The sequence below is a fragment of the Trifolium pratense genome, linkage group LG5, assembly GCF_020283565.1.
Source record: "Trifolium pratense cultivar HEN17-A07 linkage group LG5, ARS_RC_1.1, whole genome shotgun sequence".
Taxonomy (NCBI): domain Eukaryota; kingdom Viridiplantae; phylum Streptophyta; class Magnoliopsida; order Fabales; family Fabaceae; genus Trifolium; species Trifolium pratense.
Window position 1 is genome coordinate 49,645,074 of NC_060063.1, and position 21,355 is coordinate 49,666,428.

The window sequence follows — 21,355 nt, forward strand, 5'->3', positions numbered from 1 at the left end:
TTTAGAGTTCTTATGGCTAGAAGAAACCCCCAAACATCATTGTAGGCCAAATTTGTAGTGCACTGATTTGAATTAATAAAAGTATTTTTTATGGATTTAATTTATATACATACATTTATTTTCAACATGGAAAGTTATTTACATCGAATAATATATTGACAAATTATTTAACGTGATTTAAAACATATGACGTGTTATATTTACTAAATGATCTAATAACACATTATTAGATACACGTGTAAAATAATTTTACACTAACAATATACGACAATCAAACTCTTCTTTTATTAAAAAAAATCTCTTAATTTTGTGAGAATTAAAAACATATTTCAAGTTTTATGAATTTAATTTATATACACCGTTAATATAAAACTATTTTATACATACATCCACAAATATATTGACACATCATATATTATATTTATAAACACATGATCTATCACATTCATTAGATTACGTGACAATATAGAGTTTAATTGTTGTGCATTGTCACTGCAAAGTTTTTTTACACATGCATGTGTTGCCACATTATTTAATGAACGTGACACGTCATGTGTTTTTAACACAATACATGATGTGTGTACATTATTAGATGTATGTGTAAAAAATTTACCTCTGACTGTGTATATAAATTAAATTAGAGAATATATTATTAGATGTATGCATTAATGTGAGTAGAAATTAAAATCAAAGCTTATTATTAGTCTAGTTTTTGAGTTGCAAACATTTCATTTCACAGACAAGCAGAGCAGAGGATTGTCTACCTAATAGGCAAATATTAATGAGCAAAGGAATTCATGGTGATTCTAATTGTGTTGTGTGTCATAGATACACAGAATATAATTGGCATTTATTTCTTGATTGTGCTGATAGTATAACTTGTTGGCGACAAGTTAATTTGTGGAATGCGTTGCAAAATTTAATGGAAAATGCTGAAGGTTTTAATGATGTTTTCAAACGTATTTGGAGTTTATGGCGCAAAAGAAACTTGCAATTATGGGAGCAGAAAACTGAGAGCGCGACACAGGTAATTGGCCGCGCCAATGGTACCCTCCAGGCCTGGCAGCAGGCGCGTCAACCAGCTGACATAGCCCACCCACGACAACAACAGGTCCAAGTTACACCATGGCAACCTCCGCCGCTAAATTTCATCAAGTGCAACCTTGATGCAGCCATATTTTCTCATGAGCAACGTATAAGCATGGGAGCTTGTCTTCGCGACGACAAAGGGAGTTTTATCTTGGCCATGACAACACATGAAGATGTGGTAATGACAGCACAAGAAGCAGAAGCGTGGAGCTTATATCAAGGTATACAATGGGTTGCTAGCTTGGGTTATAATAAAGTTGTCTTTGAACTAGATTGTAAGATTGTTGTGGATGATGTGAACAAGATGAGTATCAACCAATCGGAGTATGGTTCAATCATTTAAAATTATCGAACCTTACTTCATCACTATAATGACTTCATAGTCGTTTTTACTAGGCGTCAAGCAAACGGTAGCGCTCATGCACTCGCATGAGCAGCTTTATCCCATACTTATCGCAATACTTTTAATGTAATTCCTCATTATATTGCTACTATTATTATGAATGAAATGACATAAGATTTATTTGCCTAAAAAAAAAAAAGACAAGCAGAGCAGAGCAGATCCATTGTCAAAGTAAGTCCACATACAAAGGTCCACTTTAGCCTTAATTTCATTCCATATATAAATAACACACTTTAGAGGGAAAACCAAACAAAACCAAACCAACACAGTTTTTTACTTTACTACTTCGCCGATGGATTCAATTTCTTCTTCCGGTGGTGGTGCTTCTCAATACCTCGTCAATCTTCCCTCTCGCGGCACCTTCACTTCCCCTTCAATTTCTTGCAATTCGGTACATTTTTTTCGATCTTCCATCTTCTTCTATGCTACAATTAGGTTTTTATTTCAACTTCCCTTTTATTTTACTTTTATTAATTCTATCGATGCAATTCTTGAACCCTAACTTGATAATTGCTAATGTATATGTGATTTTATATCTCAAGTTTCAAAATTATTAGTTTAGAGTTTAATCATCCATTTTAGATGTTACGGTAGCTCTTATTTTGATATTTATTTTGATGTTTATTCAATAATTGTTCTATCGTGGTAATGGTATAGATTATAGATAGATTAGATCAATAGGATCCTTGTTTGTTTGTCTGATGAACGTTATTTCTTTTGTTTCGAGATTGGGAGTTAGAGTCTAGTGGCATATTTATGGGTTGGATTGGTGTCTTCTTTGGTGGTCTGGAGGCGGGAGTGCCTTTTCTAAGAATGGGATTAGAAGTGGACCTCTACTAGATAGTGTCGGTTTTGGTTTTATTCAATGGTGTTACGGTTATATCCGGCGTCTTTGTTTATTGTAGTTCCGTTTCTCCTGGTCTCTGTTCGACTTGTACGGAGACTGGTTATTATTAATAATATATTTTGCTGTTAAAAACAATTTGAGAGATGATTTTTAGACATTAAAACTTTGATCTCAAATACGGCGTCATTTGGTTTTCATATGTATTTTTGAAATGCTTATAAGTTGTGGAAGTTAAAAAGTAAGAGAGATGAGATAAATTTATACGGTGTCACATATCATATAGTGTCTGTGTAATTATTTTACTAAATGTACATTAATCTTTTTTATGTTATGCTGTCAATGTTATGATGATATATTTTATGGCACCTCGTTGATGTAAAATTTGAAGTAGTATCTTTTAAGTTTTAATGGTTTCGTGAGTTTATATGAGTGACTTTATGTTTGAATTTTATCTTTTGATTTTGCAGAATGGGATGCGGGTTTATGTATGCGATCACAAGACCACACCACCAGGTTTCTCATTCATTAGCTTAAAGTATTTTGACTTGTTCATGTAACTTATAAAGCATATTGTAGTACTTATTTCCTTTATACTATTGTAGTAAGTTTATCTTCCTTAGGTGTGCCATAAGGTATAGTATATTATTACTATGATGATGTACTATTTTGAACAGATTCATTCTTGTCACCAGAGTTAGAAGAATGTTTTTCCATCTCCTTAGCTCCCCTAACTTGAAGGATTGAAAGATTCATTTTTTAAATGAATCATGTTATTGAATTTTTTGTTCCTATGTGTTCTGTAGAAATTATGGAATTATTTTTTACAGTAAAAGCTCCTTCCACCCACTTGGTCATAATGCCATGATATATATTTTTCCAAGCTGTTGTTTCGTCATATGAATTCTAGCTATAAGTAGAAAATTGTTGTGAAGTGGTTTTGACTCCATTACTTATCATCCAGAAGGGCAACATATTAAGACAAATACACAGAACATACTGATCAGAGCACTCACATTGAAGAATGACAATTCAAAAAAGAGGTATTATTCCCACGCCCCGCCTTTTGTGGAAGAGTCAAGTGTATTATATAATTTGTTGAGCTTTTCCCTATTTCATACTGCTTGGTAGTTTTTTTATGCAAATTATTTATGGATGTCTCCCATTCTTTTATGTCTATATTTTTATCTTGTTCCAGTGTTATTGATTTTGTCTCATCAAACTTTTTATCAGAACTGCTGAAAAGGGTCTGGGAGGTCCAGCCAAGAAACCAAATAATCAAGCAAACTCTCAACAAGGTGGGTTCAGATGATCTTTATGATGCATTAGGATTGGGTTCATATCTTTCTTTTTGCTGGATACAAGAATATTTGTTTTCTTGAGAGTTGAGACTGCTAGTTCATCTTCCTAATTCTTAAACGTGTCTATCACCACTTGTCTCATGGTTCCTTTTTCATGCTTAGATGTCGTATTCTGTCTTATACATGTTTAAACATGCCATAAAGCTTAGATTTGTATTTTTATATACACCAATAAAATAATTTAGCCAATCTTTTTTTCTCAAATGTAGATTAAACTGATAAAAATATCATAGTTAGTAATGCGTATCAAGTTTGCGTTCTCAAGATGCCTGTTTTGGATATAACAATTCTTGTCAAATGGGGTTGTCATGTTTGTTTTATTTCTATAAATTCAAGTCACTAGTTGAATCTACAGTGAACCAAGAACATTTGCATTTGGCATTAAGAACGTTTCTAAGGCCAATGAGTTTGTAGCTCACTTAGCTAGGCCCGATTCTTTGAGACTTTATTGTAGTGATGATATTATCCCTAGACCCATAATGAGATGGCTGGACATTTTTTACCACTTGTATTCTACAGTAAATCTCGGTATTTCTCATCTTGTCTTGCTATGGCTTTTAAACATGCAGAGGGATCAAACGGTCGAACATCCAATCGGAACTTCCAAAGCTTGACTGTAGACAAGCTTCGAGCTCTTTTAAAAGCTAAAGGTCTTCCAACCAAAGGAAAGAAGGCAAGTAGTTTAAACATACATTCATATATAAGTTGCATTGAGACTGCATATGATAATAAACAAGTTGCTTGGTAGTTTTTTTGTTTACTTTTGCTTAATGGTGGTTCATATATATATATATATATCATAAGAGAAATGATATTTGACGCATAATTGACATCAATTTGGACAGTTCAAATATGTGGTTGATTGTGTTTAGCGGATAGTTTATGAATATAATAAGTGTCACAACTCATTAACCATCCACTAACATAGTTAGCCATAACTTTCAGGTATTCAAATATACATATATCCATTAACAATCTAAATTGTGTTCAAATATTCACTTGAAAATTGTGGTCACTGACATTCAAAATTGTGGTCAATTGTTTTTAAATGAGTTGCGTCACCTTGTTATATTCATTACCATCCACAAAACGTAATTATCAAATATTCAAACCGATCATCCAAATTGATGTCAAAATAACACAATTCATCATAATGATATAATGGTTATGAACTGATTTATTATTTATCCATGACTGACTATTGTCGAAGTCCTTGTTCGTGCAACTTTTATACATATTTTCTATTCTAATTCGAGAAATAAAATGTATAGGAGGAGCTTATTACGCGTCTAAAAGATGCAGCTGGGAAAGCATAGCATGGAGGGTGGAATTCCCGATCATTCAGGGTCCAATGTAAGAGTAGTTAGTTTTTGTTCTTCATGTAACTTAGGATATGGAACTAATATACATATAAAGCTAGTGTAAACTGTAACTGTGGCGAAATTTGAATATTATCGTTTTGGCACTATTTATCGAAGAAAAAAATATTATCGTTTTGTCACTACTGTTTCATGAGTGTATGTATTATGTACTAAATTATGATAATTTTTTGTTATAAATTGAAAGCCTTGATTTTAGTTTATATACTTCTGGTTTTACAGGATTTTGACCAGTGTACATGCCTAAATTTTTGTTTAATGTATGTATTGAGACACTTGTTATTGACTTATTTGGTTGTTGACTTCATCAAAAATAAATAATACTCTAGCTAAATAATTATAACTTTTATTTTTAATTTTTGGTAAGGATAACTTTTATTTTTATTGAAAAACGACATAAATAACTATAATTTGTAACATAGAGTTGAGTCTTGGGACATTTCTTTCATCTTGATCTTTTTGTCGGAGAAGACCTTTTTGTTTTGTTTTGGTTGAATTGGAGAAAACCTTAATTTTTGACTTTTTCAACTTCGACAACTTTGCAAGTATGCAAGGTTTGTCCAATGTTTTTCTATACTTTTCGTAAGCATCTCTTTGACTTCAGTTCTAACTTTTGTCTTTCACAATCCTCAGCTACCTAGTTTGTGTCTATTCTGTAGATCAATTGCCAAATTAGTTCACCTTGGCACGAAGACTTGAAGGATTTTGGTATGCTTGGGGATTTTGTGATTAAAATTAATTGTCTCTAAAATTGATTTTAACTTGAAGTTATGATTTGCAGATTTTGTCTTTAAACATGGTTTTTGCCCTCAAATTTATTATTCCAAATCACTTTTGAGTAAATGTATTCAAACATAAAACGTTTACGATTAAAATGAATTATACAAAATTGTAGAACTATACACACTTAACCATTTAAGTGCAAAAATGGATCGTCTCTTTCCCTTTTTGTTCAATCGTCTTATATAAGTTCAAATACTCTCTTACTAATGAATTATACAAGTTCAAATACTTTACTAATCAATAATAAAACCACCACATTATATAACCTCGCCATTTCATCACCTTAGAAATTCCAAGAGTGGTAAACCAGTTTCAAAGAAGTCAATAAAAACTATGGAAAAAGTTGTAGTAATTGAAGAAAAAATATGAATCATGACAAAAACGGAAAGAATAAAAACAAATCTTAAACATAAGAATAAAATCATGAACAATAATTAGACTGAGTTGCTGACTAAGACAAGAAAGGCAAAAGAGATGGACAAAAATGACGACGGATTAATAATGGAATGAGAGAAATGATACTAAATGGGTTAAGGCAGCGTTAGGTCTAACTTGTGTCCATAATAGCACTTAGTAACACTAAGGGTGCATTTGATTTGCTAAAAAAACAGGAGACTAGATTTGATAACTTTTGTTATACCCTATTTGTTTTAAAACTGGTTTTGAGACCGGACAAATTAGGTAGCAAGGGACAGGACAAAAACAAGATTTTTTGTCGCTCACTAAACCACAGGACAACTTTTTGTCTACGGTACAACCATAGAAAATACAAAAAATACTCATTTTATTTTCGAATATAAAAATATTATCGCATTATATCTCTCCGGTACAATTTTGTTTTGTCCTGTATTATCTTGTCATGTCTAGTCCTAACGCAGCTAAAACTTTACTCTTACAACTTCATTTTACCTTCATTATTTAAGTTGTACATGGTTTTATGCTTAGCATTTAAATTTTAATTTGGTCAATCACTACTTCTAGTTCTAGCCACATGAAAAATATGCTACGTACCTTAAAAAACAAACATGGTATAGTTCTAAGTTTTAACCAAAACATTCAATATACCACTACCCATAACATTCAATATACCAATACAAAGGTTGTAATTGATGCTACGCAAGAAACTAGCTAACTGTTCTTGGCTCATTTTACCATTGTCAAAGAGGAGATATCAGTTAATGAGAATCAATAGATACAAATATGGTTGAGGGACTCCAGAAGCGAGCCAGGAATGATCAGAAACTACTTGAGTCAATATGCTCAGTACTCAATTCCAAAAATGAAGGATGGAATAGAAAATTTAGCAAGGCTGGAATAAGACCAATTGATGAAAGGAAATTAATCATCTCCCCTGCCACCACAGAAAACAACTATTTCCCAATTTTCCATCAAATGCTTCAAATCAAGGAGCATCAGTTCGAGCACTTTTCCGGTTCAGATAGCGAATGACAGCATCCTCAACCCTGCAAATATTCATAAAAGAACACAAACCAATCAGAAACACCTTATAATATACATGATCAATTGCTGTTTGAATAATGTTTACTTAAAGAATGCAAAAATAATTGGGGTCCTAAATCTTCAGTCCTATAATACTGCATCTAGATGGAATCACTTACTGTCTTTTGCCCCACAATTCCACAAATTAGACTTAAAACATATTGCTGTTTGAATAATGTTGACATAATTTCAGAGCACAATCAGAACGTGTTGCAGAAGCTGTAATACACGGTTTTACAGAAAAGCCTCTCTAAAGCGAGATTGTCTCTAAAATAAATAAAGATGCATGTGCTTTTAAATTTAAGGAATACGATAACAATGTGCTGTCCAAACATGAAGGTCCTATTAGTATTCACCCTTGCTTAATCACTTTGAAGGAGCCTTGTCCATTTACTATTAAAGACCACTTAAGAACACAGAACAAACTAGTGTTTTAAACCGGTCCGACTGGTTTAAACACACACACACACACACGCGCGATTTGGATTATGGATCATCAACATCCCGACAAGGGCAATCGACTTAACCTCTGACTCAACTGTGCCTGGTGTTGCCTATCCCACGGTTGTGTTCAAAATTGTGTTACATTGAGACTGTTTGTCCATTGAAAGATATTTTTACTGTAAATGAAAGATTTTATATCAAATTTTGTTGAAAGGGGTTAGTTAATGGAAGGTGCTTTACATGATTGTGAATCAATTTCTATTAGGTGCAATGAATCAATATTTGTTTTACGCCTAAAAAATCAGAAAATTAACATCAAGTATGACGAAGATGAGGGGTCAGGTGGAAAACAGATTGGAGCACAAGAGATGGACACAAGCACACAAATACCGGAGAAAAAACGATTCACGTGCAGTTTTTAAAGTTTAAATTGATTGGCACCATTGATTTTAATCTAAGGGATATAACTCATTGCTCACACTTGATATGCCCCCCTATATATATAGAAACACAATAAAAGGAAGTGTATCATGCGAGAACTCTAGTTTATTATGACAAACGAGAACTTTCAAAAATAGTCGTTGGATGTGTATCAATTGTTCAGATTAAAAAAAATAATTAAAGGGTCACATGAGCCATTAATAGTTGGGAGTTTGTCACCTCCTCTGCAGGCATTGTGCATTGCAGTGTATTTTCAGTTTTCACCCCACCTCTCCCATCAGGGGAGATGCAATGCAACACATTAGGTAGTACAGCCAAAAAATCAGAAACTGGATAGTCATCAATTTTAAGAAAAGAAGTTGCAAAAAAGAAAATGAGGATGATCACAGTACAATAACAAATTGGGGGAAAACTGTTCTTTCATATAAGGAAGAAAATCCAATGTTCAGGCTAAACAAAAACAATAAAGAAGCAATACCGTTGTATCTTTAAAGATCAGCGCCAATCACCGATTACACTCATCTAACTAAATAGAAAAAGGAAACAATGGCTAAGCAAAGGAAAAAGACGATGCACGGCTTAGAGCCGAATTATCAGAAAAATGAAAGAAAAAAAACAAGGAAAAGTTGGAATTTGAAAATGATAAATCGATAAGATTTGAGTCAAATCGTCCAAATAATGGTGAAGTCTGAGGTATGAACAGTGCCAATGAAATAAGTTTGCAATTGGGCGGAACCAAAGGAAGGATTATGCCCGTATAACTATTAGTGGATCACGTAACCCTTTAATTAATTTTTTAATCTGATCCGTTGATTCATGTCCTCTGACTACTATTTAGAATTCTCGATTCTCATAATAAACAAGAGTTCTCATGTGATATGCTCTTAATATATTTTAATTTATGTGGTCAGGCTAGTGACCCATTGGTCTGACTGGTAACCCATTGACCCAGGGTTTCGACTGATTAGACGACTGGTATGGGTTTTAAAACAATGGAACAAACACGGGATACTGCAAAGCAGTGTGAAATATTAGAGTTATTCATCTCTAAAATTTTCCCTAAAATTAGTGCCCAATATAGACATAGCTGCTTCTTTGAAGTGCCGGCTTTAAAGGATGCTTCTCTCTCAACTCTCAATATTTAGCAAATAAACACAAACATTAAGGTCATACAGAACCAAGATGTAAGCTAAATATTATTCATACATGCCTTTCTAAGTCAAAACACAACAAATTAAATTAGGTGAAGTAGCATAATGCTTACCATGGTTGATTGTAGAATTCAGAACGCTGTTCCTTTTCGGCATTATGGCTGGCATCTCCGGCAACAAGCTTTAAATCCTTACCCTGAGAAACTATCAAGGCATTAATAAACTCTGCTGGAGACTGACTAAAGCCAAGAAGGAAAGCTCGTCTCCTAAGATGCTCATGGATCTTCTTTACGGACGTACAAATCACTTCATCAAAAGCATCAATTTCTTTGTGACTCTCCATACTTGTTAAGAATGCCGACATATCTTTCTGTAGTGGAAGAGGCACATCAACCTGCACATCATAACACGCAGTTCCAGCAGGACAATTTCCAGAAAGCTTGATTTTATGCTCCAGGTGTATAGGCTGTGGTTGTGACAAATGCTGTGATATCTTCTGTGAAGCCAATGAAAATTTCATTTTTTCTTCCCCAAACACTTTTTGGAGAGAAGCATCACACATGAAGAACGAAGGGTCATTCGGGCTCTGTAGCTTCCTGAATTTCACATAGTTCCATAGAGCTGCCATTATCCTAGGACGGGTATCAAACTCAATCCCTAAAACTTTAGCCAACGGTGTTGAAACCATAAACTTCTCAGGCGAGTAATTCATTGTTAACCTAATAACTGCAGTAAATTCTTTGTCTCCTTTCCTCTTCACCTCAAAACCATCCTGTTGTACAGACGAACGAGCACTATCCCATACCATAACATGATTATCCGGGTAGAATCCCTGATCCAAGTACACCGTAATTTTCTTAAAGAAAGCCGAAAACTTTGGGTACAAACTTTCCTTTTTCGAAACCCCTCCCACAACAGAATCCTTACCAACTTCTTCCAATATCCTTCCCGTTAGCCTAAGCGACCAAGAAGGCTCCTCCACACCACCAACCTTCCCAGAATCCAATTTTGTCTGATTTGAAAATGTATTATACACATAAACACGGAGAGTTTTCCTAACGGAATGAGGATTCTTAACAGCCTCCTGCACATCAATCTTTTTCCTATTTAAAACAGCATCTATCTGAGCCTCAAGTTCAAGTAACCGAGTATAAATCGCAGACTCGGGCACAAGCTTAGCCACTTTTTCCGGTATTAAATTCTCCTGTAAATTCCTCTTTTTCCTTAAAGGAGCAGGAGTTAACTCCATAGTCTTAAAAGCAGATGTTTGATTACCACTCGGTGAACCTTGTGGACGCGAACTCGACTTCTGATGTGCACGCTTTGCAGATGTAGTAGTTGTAGCAGCAGCAGTAGTAGTTGTCGCCGCAGTTGCAGGAGAAGCCACATTAGTGTTATTGTTAATATGCATTTGGCTAACAGATTGTTGCTGCTTCTGCTGCTGTTGTTGTAGTTGGGTTTGAGGGTGAGAACGAGGGTTTGGAAATTGTGGTTGTTGTTGTGCAATGACATGGGGTTGAGGTTGTGATAGCTGAAAGTGACCGGGGAATGTTGAAGAAGAACCTTGAGTTTGGGGATGAGACTGAGTGAGAAGATGAATTGGTTGTGGTGGGTTAACGGCGATTGATGAACTGCCTAAAAACGACGGTTGCGCCGTCGCCGGAATCTTGGGTGGATTATTGTTATTGTTCATTGTTTTGTAGTAAAGAAACGATTTTGGGATCTGAAAATAATTTGGGAAATAAAGAATAAATGAAAAACCCTAATTACGAAAACGATAAACCCGCGAAAGAGAAAACGTTGCTTACTGTTATTTTCAATTCATCATCTTGTGTGTGTGATTTGCTTTTGGTTTCAGTTCATTTTCTTTTTTCACTTTCTGAGTTCTTCAAAGTTTCATTACTCTTGCTCAGGGTAAATTAAGTGCGAGTGATATATTTGAACAAGGGCCTCAAAAAGTGGTGAGTGGGTTATGGCCTTCAAAAGCCTGAAAATTTCTCATCCCACCCAACGTTATTTTTCCATTTTTGTCCTTGGTCAAAAAATTCGGAACGTGTTTTCCGAATTTTTTTAGTTTAAATTTGGAAAAAATTCGGAAAACACATTCCGAAGTTGTTTTTAAAGGCAAAAAAAATTTGGAAAACGCGTTCCGAATTTTTTGACCAAAGACAAAAATGGAAAAAACAGGGAGTGGGTGAGAAAGTGAGTAGGTGAGATGAGAAATTTTCCAAAAGCCTATCTCAATATGGGCTTTATGAAAAAAAACTATTTGAGTCCGTCCTATTTGTCAATAAAACATAAAATATTGAATAAATAAGTTTACAATAAATAATTTAATTAAGACAATAATCCACTTATATTTTAACAATATTACGTAACAAAATTTTAAATAAATTGTCTACATCAATATAGTGACAAGCTCAAATATCTAATAAAAGTCAATGGAATCGTGCGAATGCACGAGTTTTTAAATTAGTTGATAGTAGTTAATTTTCACATTACAAAATATAATCAGAAAAAAATTATGGGGCAAACAAAACTCGCTCACGTTACACTACACTTGTTAAACTGAAATATAATATAGTGCTATGTTTTTTGTTAGGATTTTTCTATCATGTACAAATTTGCACACCTAAAAAAGTTTGTATTGAAACTTGTGTATTTTATATTAAATAAAACTTTTTAATAAATCATTATTATTTTTCCATAAAAAATTATCACTTTTGATTATTTTAACACAGGGATATTGTTAAAAAAATGTTAGACAAACCCTTTTTATTATACAGCAATAATCAAATCCTTAAATTTCACTTTAAGTTTAATTCCTTACTCTCTACAGCATACAAATCCTAATAATTCAATGAGTGGTGCTATATGGCACGACACCTTCTTGACACGAAGTTGCACACCCACGCAAAAACTCAATGCAATATACTCATTTAATGGGTTTAATGCTAATTTATCTGATTAAAAATAAGCATAATCTAAACATTGTTGCTATACCACCTCACCGTCATTAGCTATAGTCCAAAACAATTTTTCTGCAAATCTTCAATTGAATAAAGGTCAAATATACCAAACTCTTACTACCAAAATAAATCATGAATTAGGATTAATTATAGTAGAACCAATAGAAAATAATCATTTTTAATTCAAATCAAATAAGAGAAACAAATAGAAATAGTAGAAATCATTTATCGTGTCGTGCACTTTATCATTTCCCTAAATTCAACAGAGTATCGGTGTTAAGAAAAGAAATATATATATATATATATATATATATATATATATATATATATCGGTGTTAAAATTGCCGGTGGAGATTAGAAAAAGAAAAGGGACTATTGAGACTATTCCCAGTGCAAGCAGTTTACAGTTATATCGTGAATTTTCCATTCCTAACTAAACAAATTCAATCTCTCCAAAATTTCTCAACAACTTAACAATGGCGGATCCAATCCCAGCGCATCACAGATCCGCCACCAACCTCTTCTCCGATCCACTCGACTCCCACCCTCTATGGTTCAAACCCGCATCATTCCTCTCCCCTGATTTCGATTCCGAATCCTATATTTCCGAACTCCGAACCTTCGTCCCCTTCGATACTCTCCGTTCAGAGCTTAACAACTATCTCTCATCCCTAAATCACGAACTCATTGATCTCATCAATCGCGATTACACTGATTTCGTTAATCTTAGTACTAAGCTTGTCGATGTTGATGCTGCTGTGGTGCGGATGCGAGCACCGCTCGTTGAACTTCGAGAGAAGATCGAACAGTTTAGAGGATCTGTTGATGTTTCGCTTGTTGCTATAAAGAATGGTTTGAAGCAAAGATCTGAAGCTGCTTCTGCGAGAGAGACTTTGGAGCTTCTTCTTGATACGTTTCATGTGGTTTCCAAGGTAGCTGTTGCATCTTTAGTGTTTAATTGTGACTCTAATTGCTTATTAAACGTTGTAGAATAGAATTGGTGAATTTTTTATGCGAGAACTAATGACATTTCTTCAGTTTTTAGGCATAGATAGTGTAATTTTATTACTTAGTACTATATGAATTACATACACGAACAAATTACACCATTGCGTAAAGAGTAAAGACCAAAGACCGATAATAATTTGAAAAAATAGAAGTGATTGAATGTAATGCCATGTGTCAGTGTGTCGGACACCAGATACGTCTTCGATCTGAAATACAATGTATTTGTTTTGAGGAGGAAGATTATTATGCTATTGATTTTTGGTTAACTTGTTTAGTTTTAGTTAGGGTGTAGCATCAATCTCATTGCTAGGTTTAGGGTGGTTGTGGTTTATTTTGATGAATGTTTCTAAAACCGAGGGCAACTTTTTCATCACATGGACGTTAGTACGTTACATTCAATAAGATTTGTTTGTTGACAATGATTTGTAGCGTTGATTTTGGAAACCTTAGGGTTAAGACAAAAGGCATTGGCTCAAGATTCATTCAAAATTGCAGGTTGAGAAACTAATAAAGGAGCTGCCTAGTGTACCTTCAGACTGGTCAAATGGAGACGTGAATTTGTACGACAAAAATTCATTGAGCAATGGCGTTTCTGTGCAGCCTGTTGAGAATGGGACAAGTGTTAGAGAGACACAAAGTATGTTGCTGGAAAGAATTGCCAGTGAGATGAACCGACTAAAGTTCTATGTTACACATGCAAAGGTTTGTTTTAATTTTTATTTTTGTTGAATACTTGCTGACAATTTCCAGAAAAAATTATAAATTAGTTGGCAACATGGCATTAAAATTTTAGTTGAAAACTATTGTTTTCAAAAGCCTGGTGAGAGGCCAAAGGTATACCATTTTGTAGGCTATGTGTTGGGTGCTATTTGGGTTACTATTGTTTACACACACACACAACACCGACTAATTAGCATTCTGAAAGGGAAATAAAATAATACCATTTTGTAGGCTATGTGTTGGGTGCTATTTGGGTTACTATTGTTTACACACACACACAGCACCGACTAATTAGCATTCTGAAAGGGAAATAAAATAAAATAAAGAAACATGAAAGGGACAATACTGACAAAGATAGTCATGCTCAGGTAATTATAGATATGACTAGTCAAATTAAAATACTTTATTATGTATTAAATTATTATACATAATAACCAGGCATTGAAAGTCCATAGTCTACTGTTTGTGTTTACTGTGCATTTTCATTTAGCTTTGATTGTAGTTGTTAGGATCAGTGGACTGCAGAATGGCAAAGACTAGAAAGGGAGCTATTATGTTGTGTGTGTGTGTGTTTGTAGTTGATGTTGATATCTCTTTGTTTGGAAGAATCCTTTGATAATTTATTGAATAAAAATAGCAACTTGACTATGATCAAATATCTCATGCCACTACTTATTTTGTCATTTCGACATTTTCATGATGAACTAGCAGGTAACATTCAGAGTGTTAGATTGTTGATAGTATTATATGTGCCTTGAAGTTTTGCTGGTGTTGATATATTTTGTATTTATTTTAACTTTCTTCTAATGTTTCAGAGGTTTGTGGTTCACCATAAAGTTTATCTTCTTTTTAAGATCTTGGTACATTCTGTGCTCATCTCTTTTTCTCTATTCTGCCAGTACAGGACCTGCCTTTTATTGAGAATATGGAGAAGAGGATTCAAAATGCAAGCCTATTAGTAGATGCAAGCTTGGGACATTGCTTTGTTGATGGTCTAGAGCACCGGGATGCAACTGCAATTTACAATTGCTTACGTGCATATGCTGCCATTGATAACACCAAGAATGCAGAAGAAACTTTCCGAGTCACTGTTGTGGCTCCATTGATACAGAAGATTATCCCACATGGGCCATTGGCTGTGGCTGCTGGTTCATCTGGGGATGGGCTTGAAAATGATTATCAATTAATTAAGGAGTGCATTTATAAAGACTGCAAATTTTTATTGGATATTTCTTCAGCCGGTACCTCATCTATCTTTTTCTTACCACTTTAGGATCCACATGAGTCTTAATCTGTCATAGTGCATTGGTTTCTTGGACCATGTCAGTCATTGCTCTGATGCATTCCTTAATCCTCTATTCCTCTTGGTCTTTAAAAGTTAGAAGTTAATCACCTTTCACTTTTTCTTTTACTACATGTACTGTTAGCCAAGTCATTTATTTTATGGTCGTGCTTGAGGTTGTGCCAACAAATATCATGCTTACTTGTCAAAGCATTATATTTACATATCTAAAGTTTGGTATTTGGTGCAGAAAATTCAGGTTTGCACGTATTTGACTTCTTGGCTAATTCAATCCTTAAAGAGGTTCTCTTTGCTATTCAGAAGGGAAAACCAGGTGCATTTTCTCCTGGAAGACCAACAGAGTTCTTGAAAAATTACAAATCAAGCTTGGAGTTCTTGGCTTGTCTAGAAGGTAGAGTCATATTTCCTTTCGGCTAATCTTACTTTTCACCTTGAGAAACAAAAAGAATCAAGAAAAGGTAGCCTTCAAGTGGCAAACGATTTTGCTGATTTGATAATATATGGATTTGGCAGTCTATTTGCTAAATTTATTGTTACATGTTAATTTTGCCTTTAAGTGTATATATTCACTAATAAATGTCATTTAATTTCATGCAAGGCTATTGTCCGTCCAGGTCTGCTGTTGCTAAATTTCGATCCGAAGCAATCTATACCGAGTTCATGAAGCAATGGAATCTTGGAGTATATTTTTCTTTGAGGTGATTATCTTCTTTAAGAAGGTCATAAAGTTATGAGTCATAACTTTACAAGAATATCTGAGTTATTAGTGATATGGATCTCATATCTTCAATTGCCTCAGGTTTCAGGAAATAGCAGGGTCTTTAGATTCTGTGCTGACAACATCCAGTCTTGTCCCTGTTCAAAGTTTAGATCCCAGCGAAGCAAATTATCAAGACTTAACACTAAAACAAAGTGTAACACTGTTGGAGAGTTTGAGATTGTGCTGGAGAGAAGATGTTCTTGTCCTTTCTTGTTCCGACAAGTTCCTTCGCCTATCCTTGCAGCTTCTTTCTAGGTCAGTTTAAGGTTGAATGTTAACAATTTTTGTTTCTCTTTTGCTGAACAAAACAGAAGCTAACTTATCTTTGAATTACAGATACTCAAATTGGCTGTCATCTGGACTGACTGCACGCAAGAATCATAATACAAGCACCGGCACCGGGCGCGAATGGGCCGTTTCAGCTGTCATAGATGACTTTATCTTTGTATGCATCATGCCTTAACTTTGTTTTTGTCTGCTTTGTGTTCACTTAACCTACATCTGTATGCTAGACTTGAAGTAAATCTAGGAGATCCACTGCTTTAAATACTTCATACCCATACGTATATTGTCTTTTACTAGACTTTTTGTGAAATTCTTGTTTGAGGATTTGTGTATAAAAAAAAACGGTAGTATGATGAAATAACAATTGTGTTGCTTGCAATATTGCCAGATATGCAAAATGAGGATATGATTTCACATTAAATCATAACAGACGTGAATTCATTTGTAGGTTATTCATGATATAAGATGCTTGGAGGAGCATGTTCATGGTGATTACTTACAACATGTGGTTCAGGCGTTATCTTCCTGCTCCCCCGATGTTCTTGAATCAGTAAGGCAGAGCATTTTACAAAGTGGTCAATCCTTGAAATCTTTAGAACCTTTGGTCATCAAAGCAGTGGTGGAGTCACTGGTGGAAAAATCAGTCGAGGTAGAGCGTGTATTCATTAAATTGGTTGCCTTATTCAGGGATGCATATATTTGCAATTTTCTAGACTTGTTTTTTTCCTTCCTTTACTTCCTCCGATTCCATTCCTATTTGTTCATTTTTTTCGCCTGTTCAAAAATAATCTAGGACTTGAGACAGATGAAGGAGATAGAAGCAACAGGATGACTATTATGCCTCTACTTGTTAGACATATATTTGCAATTTTCTAGACTTTTTTTTCCTTCCTTTACTTCCCCCAATTCCATTCCTATTTGTTCATTTTTTTCGCTTGTTCAAAAATAATCTAGGACTTGAGACAGATGAAGGGGATAACAGCAACTTACAGGATGACTAATAAGCCTCTACCTGTTAGGCATTCACCATATGTTGCGGGAGTATTACGTCCCCTAAAGGTATGTGATATCGATTATGTTTTATACTTAATATTATTTTCACCCTGATTACTTCTTTTCATGGTCACTGGTTAGCTGGATTTAAATACAATGGGATGGTGATATATATTTGGTAGGATGTTGGGTCCGATAGCATGATCATAGAGAAAGCTTTAACATTTATGGTGCTTGATTTCATTATTACTCCATCCAGTTTTTTTTATAGGAGACACGAGTTTATTTTTGGTCCTTTATAGATTGATAAATTTCCTTAAATCCCCGTATGTTATTAATAAATTTTATTTTCACAAAAATTTCATCTTCCCCATACAAGGAGAGTCATTAATGTTATACACCTATTTCCACACCCAACCGCATGCATGAGGCACACAAAAGGTATTCAACATTAAACCATGGGATGGTTTAAACTGAACTGGTATTCAGCTGTTTCATCAATGTTTGTGAAAGCAGCGTTCTAGTTTGTATCTAGTGGCATTTTTAATCTTTAAAGGAACATGGAGGATCCGGTTAATATATATATATATGAAGTATGTTTCTTAAATATAGGAGTAGGAACTAGATGCACAGTTGATATGCAATCTATGGTTTGTCTTTTGCATTTGGTAGAAAATCCTGATCTGCAAAACATGAGTTTTGATTTAATTTTTTTTTCAACGAAGTTTTGATTTAAATATAAATTTGGCATTTAAAACAATTTTTGGCATTTGAAATATACTCAACCTAAAGGGGCAATTTGCACTTGAGATACAATCCACACTAATGCTTTTCACTAAATTTGGTGGGAAATCCTTGGCAAGGCATTAAAACTTTATTATTGGGATTCTATCAGTTGCATTTGTATAAAACACATTTAGGAAACTGTTATTAAGATATGAACTGTTGATTATTACATGTTCATGTAGGTATCACTGCTTCTGTGAGCCTTCTGCCTCACATTTCAATTTCAACCAAAATTTTTATAATTAAACAACTATTGTTATGTGGGCTGCCCATGTTATGAATTATTGCAAGTCCGTGTTAAGAAGTCCCACATCGGATGTGAGTTGGCCTGGACAAGGGTTTATAAGTAAGAGGCAATCCTCACCTTACAAGCCGGTTTTGTAGGGTTGAGTTAGGTCCAATACCCAATTCTAATAGTCCGGAAGGATTATTAGAAGTTCATGCAATGTGGGTACAACTGCTTCCGGTTAGCCTCTTTGGCCTCAAATTTCAACCCAAAAAGAAAGAAGAATAATTACTTTTGTGCTTAGCTTTTTGGTTAGAGGTGAGTGAAACTACACTCATGCAAATTGAATCCAATCTGATATGCTGTGGCATTTCATGTGCCCAATTTTGAACACTCTTGTCTACAATCTGCACGTGCTGTAGAAAATGGAAAGATAACATCTAATTCCACTCTTATAAAATTGGAAACCAAAAGATTATGATGAACCTGGCAAAAAAATTGCATTATGTATAATTTGTGAGAAATATTATTTGTTTTCAATAATTTAGTGTGTGTATTGATGAAATGCAGACTTTTTTGGATGGGGAAAGAACCTCTAGATATTTGGCAAGTGAAACCAAGAAAGAAATACTCCTTTGTGCTGCAACTGAGATTACTGACCGTTATTATGAATTAGCTTCCGACCTTGTTAGTGTGGTAAGAATCCAAACTACATCGATGAAAGTACTACAATGATGAATTTTTTATCTCTCGGATTCTTTGATAATGTTTAAGAAATTTTTATTACGAGCAGGCAAGAAAGACAGAGTCTTCTCTTCAGAAAATTAGGCAGAGTGCTCAGAGACGAGCCGGGGCAAGTTCAGACATCGCCGATAATAATGTTTCTGAACCTGACAAAATGTGTATGCAGTTGTTCCTTGATATTCAGGTAGGCATGATACTTGCACACCGCAACATACAAGACACGGATGCCATAATTTCAAAATTAATTTTTTAAGTGAATGTCCTGTAAACTGTGAATGCTTTCTTTTAAGATAATAACCTTCCTCTTGCATATTGTCACCAGGAGTATGCCCGTAACCTAGCTGCCCTAGGGGTTGAAGCAGTTAATATTGCATCCTATCGTTCATTATGGCAGTGTGTGGCTCCAGCAGATAAGCAGAACACAATTAAATTATAAGAGTTTGCATCTTTGGAGTCAATGCGGCCTGTAGATTGATTGCTTTATTGTTTGGTCAAGATTTTCTTGTGTAACTTAAGGATGAAATCTTATAATACACAAATCACAGGTTATTATAGTTCTCGAATGGAATTTTTTTTGCTCGTAACTTATATTTTAGCTTCTCCTTTATCACTGGGATAGGTTTTCTGTTGTTATCTCTGTAGCTTGATTCTTATCATAATTCTTTTAAATTGCATTTGCAAACCGGCGACCAGCTCTTTTTTTGTGGTCTTGCAGATTGATATATATCTTGTATACGCTTCATGTTTGTTTGGCTTTGGTATCAAACACTAGTGCAATTTGCCAAGCGTCGAATTAACGTTTCATTGTGATCTAGGCAGAAAGACTACCAAATCGTGAAATTTGAAGTTTGGTTTGGGACAACATGATCTATCTCCTTTGGCTTTTTTTAGGTAGTTTATGTTCGATTCGGTGCTATTTTTATAGGATCTAATTGATTTGAAAGCATGATTGGTATACATTATAAGTGTAAAGTAAAATACATATATCCTTTTTTTTTTTTGACAAAAACATATATCCAATTATACTTCATCATTATGTCATTTTATTATATTAATTTTAAAATATCTCTACAATCATCTATGTGGTAAAATGTAATTTTATGCGTGTAAAACTTATATTACCAATGATATTTGGGTCTAGTGGAAGGAGCTAGACTTCCACAATGTGGTGAACCAATGTTTGAATTTGTTAAGAGTTACTCGCATTTTAGTCTATGTACTCAATAGTGGTGGTTTGCGGCGCAATTGTGCCAGAGCATGGTGGTGCAGTGATTGCTTGTGGCGGTGAGCAATATGGTGTGCAACATGTATTATCATGTTTGTCAGAATTAAGTTTTTACTTCGATGCAATTAATTTAGGTGGAATTGAAATGTAAATTCAACTCCTAAACTTCTAGAGTTTTTACTTCATATTAAAATTTTATATATATTAAAATTAATAATGTTATTTTTAATTTAGAAATTTAAGTGTTATGAATACTAATTACAGAAAATATAAAAAATTAATATATTATTAATTTTAAATTCAAAAATCAATTTTAAATATTAGATAATTCACACTCAATTGATTTTTTCTCATTCTTATGAATTTAATATGACTATAGTCATGCATGTCATGTGAGAATGAATATTACATAGGATTGAAATATAAAGTGATTGTATTCTTAGCCAGACTTAATTACCTCGTGGTCGAACTCTGGATTACTGGAGTCCCTTTTCCATGGGAACAAAAGGGTTAATACCAAAAACTATAAAAATAAAGTGACTATGTTGTAAATTTTAACCCCTGTTATTTTATTTTTACGAAACTCCTATTATGTATCTATTATTTATTAAATAACTTATTATATTTGAATAATTGCATAAAACTTTATAATATTATATTATTTTATCAAATTATAATTAGTTAGGTCTCTCACATGTTTTCATATATTCTTTTGTATATTTTTTTCTTTTTTCTTTCTTATTTTCGTAAAAGTGCATAAAATAAGAGAAATTTTTCGCTGCTAGGCTGCTATAATTTAGACTGAATATGGAACCATATTAAAATGCTATTGCTCATGAATGTCAATGTCTTTGAATACTTACGCATATCATATTGTATTACTAATATAACATAACATGTATTTTTAAAAGAATTTATGCTCCTTGTACAAAAAATTATGT

The 21,355-nt window shown here is 34.0% G+C and overlaps 3 protein-coding genes across 7 annotated transcripts; 2 read left to right on the forward strand and 1 right to left on the reverse strand.

Annotated features, from left to right (window-relative positions):
- Nucleotides 1-1,636: 1,636 nt before the first annotated feature.
- LOC123887313 lies at nt 1,637-5,279 on the forward strand. Of its 2 annotated transcripts, none has more exons than XM_045936613.1 (6): nt 1,637-1,883; nt 2,807-2,852; nt 3,304-3,379; nt 3,570-3,634; nt 4,267-4,370; nt 4,969-5,279. In XM_045936613.1, the coding sequence occupies exons 1-6, from the start codon at nt 1,785-1,787 to the stop codon at nt 5,011-5,013; spliced, it is 435 nt and encodes a 144-aa protein (XP_045792569.1). In that variant the 5' UTR covers nt 1,637-1,784; the 3' UTR covers nt 5,014-5,279. The 2 variants fall into 2 exon arrangements, with proteins under 2 accessions (XP_045792569.1, XP_045792568.1); XM_045936612.1 differs by having other exon boundaries at nt 1,642-1,883; nt 3,301-3,379.
- A 1,611-nt stretch (nt 5,280-6,890) lies between these two features.
- Nucleotides 6,891-11,390, reverse strand: LOC123887314 (SWI/SNF complex component SNF12 homolog). Of its 2 annotated transcripts, XM_045936615.1 has the most exons (3): nt 11,204-11,364; nt 9,509-11,118; nt 6,891-7,322 (listed from the first exon to the last, which is right to left on the reverse strand). In XM_045936615.1, exons 2-3 carry the CDS (start codon nt 11,086-11,088, stop codon nt 7,262-7,264), a joined length of 1,641 nt encoding a protein of 546 aa, XP_045792571.1. In that variant the 5' UTR covers nt 11,089-11,118; nt 11,204-11,364; the 3' UTR covers nt 6,891-7,261. The 2 variants fall into 2 exon arrangements, with proteins under 2 accessions (XP_045792571.1, XP_045792570.1); XM_045936614.1 differs by having other exon boundaries at nt 9,509-11,390.
- Nucleotides 11,391-12,684: 1,294 nt separating this feature from the next.
- On the forward strand, nt 12,685-20,362 carry LOC123887315 (conserved oligomeric Golgi complex subunit 2). Of its 3 annotated transcripts, XR_006801420.1 has the most exons (13): nt 12,685-13,296; nt 13,868-14,074; nt 14,997-15,333; nt 15,625-15,786; nt 15,994-16,093; nt 16,195-16,410; nt 16,492-16,600; nt 16,889-17,089; nt 17,395-17,499; nt 19,016-19,141; nt 19,239-19,373; nt 19,512-19,734; nt 19,905-20,362. XR_006801420.1 is itself a non-coding variant. In XM_045936616.1 (12 exons), exons 1-12 carry the CDS (start codon nt 12,841-12,843, stop codon nt 19,623-19,625), a joined length of 2,268 nt encoding a protein of 755 aa, XP_045792572.1. In that variant the 5' UTR covers nt 12,685-12,840; the 3' UTR covers nt 19,626-19,874. The 3 variants fall into 3 exon arrangements, 1 of the variants encoding a protein (XP_045792572.1); XM_045936616.1 differs by lacking the exon at nt 19,905-20,362 and having other exon boundaries at nt 19,512-19,874; XR_006801421.1 differs by lacking the exons at nt 19,239-19,373; nt 19,512-19,734; nt 19,905-20,362 and having other exon boundaries at nt 17,234-17,499; nt 19,016-19,059.
- The last annotated feature ends 993 nt before the right edge of the window (nt 20,363-21,355 follow it).

Excerpts from the sequence above, each read along its gene's own strand:
- LOC123887313 (XM_045936612.1), top strand. The coding sequence starts at position 1,785 with ATGGATTCAATTTCTTCTTCCGGTGGTGGTGCTTCTCAATACCTCGTC. Across the intron at positions 1,884-2,806 it reads CTTCAATTTCTTGCAATTCG|AATGGGATGCGGGTTTATGT; the intron begins GTACATTTTTTT and ends TTGATTTTGCAG. Across the intron at positions 3,380-3,569 it reads AATGACAATTCAAAAAAGAG|AACTGCTGAAAAGGGTCTGG; the intron begins GTATTATTCCCA and ends ACTTTTTATCAG.
- LOC123887314 (XM_045936614.1), bottom strand. The coding sequence starts at position 11,088 with ATGAACAATAACAATAATCCACCCAAGATTCCGGCGACGGCGCAACCG. Across the intron at positions 7,323-9,508 it reads GAATTCTACAATCAACCATG|GGTTGAGGATGCTGTCATTC; the intron begins GTAAGCATTATG and ends GAATATTTGCAG.
- LOC123887315 (XM_045936616.1), top strand. The coding sequence starts at position 12,841 with ATGGCGGATCCAATCCCAGCGCATCACAGATCCGCCACCAACCTCTTC. Across the intron at positions 15,787-15,993 it reads GTTCTTGGCTTGTCTAGAAG|GCTATTGTCCGTCCAGGTCT; the intron begins GTAGAGTCATAT and ends ATTTCATGCAAG. Across the intron at positions 16,094-16,194 it reads GGAGTATATTTTTCTTTGAG|GTTTCAGGAAATAGCAGGGT; the intron begins GTGATTATCTTC and ends CAATTGCCTCAG.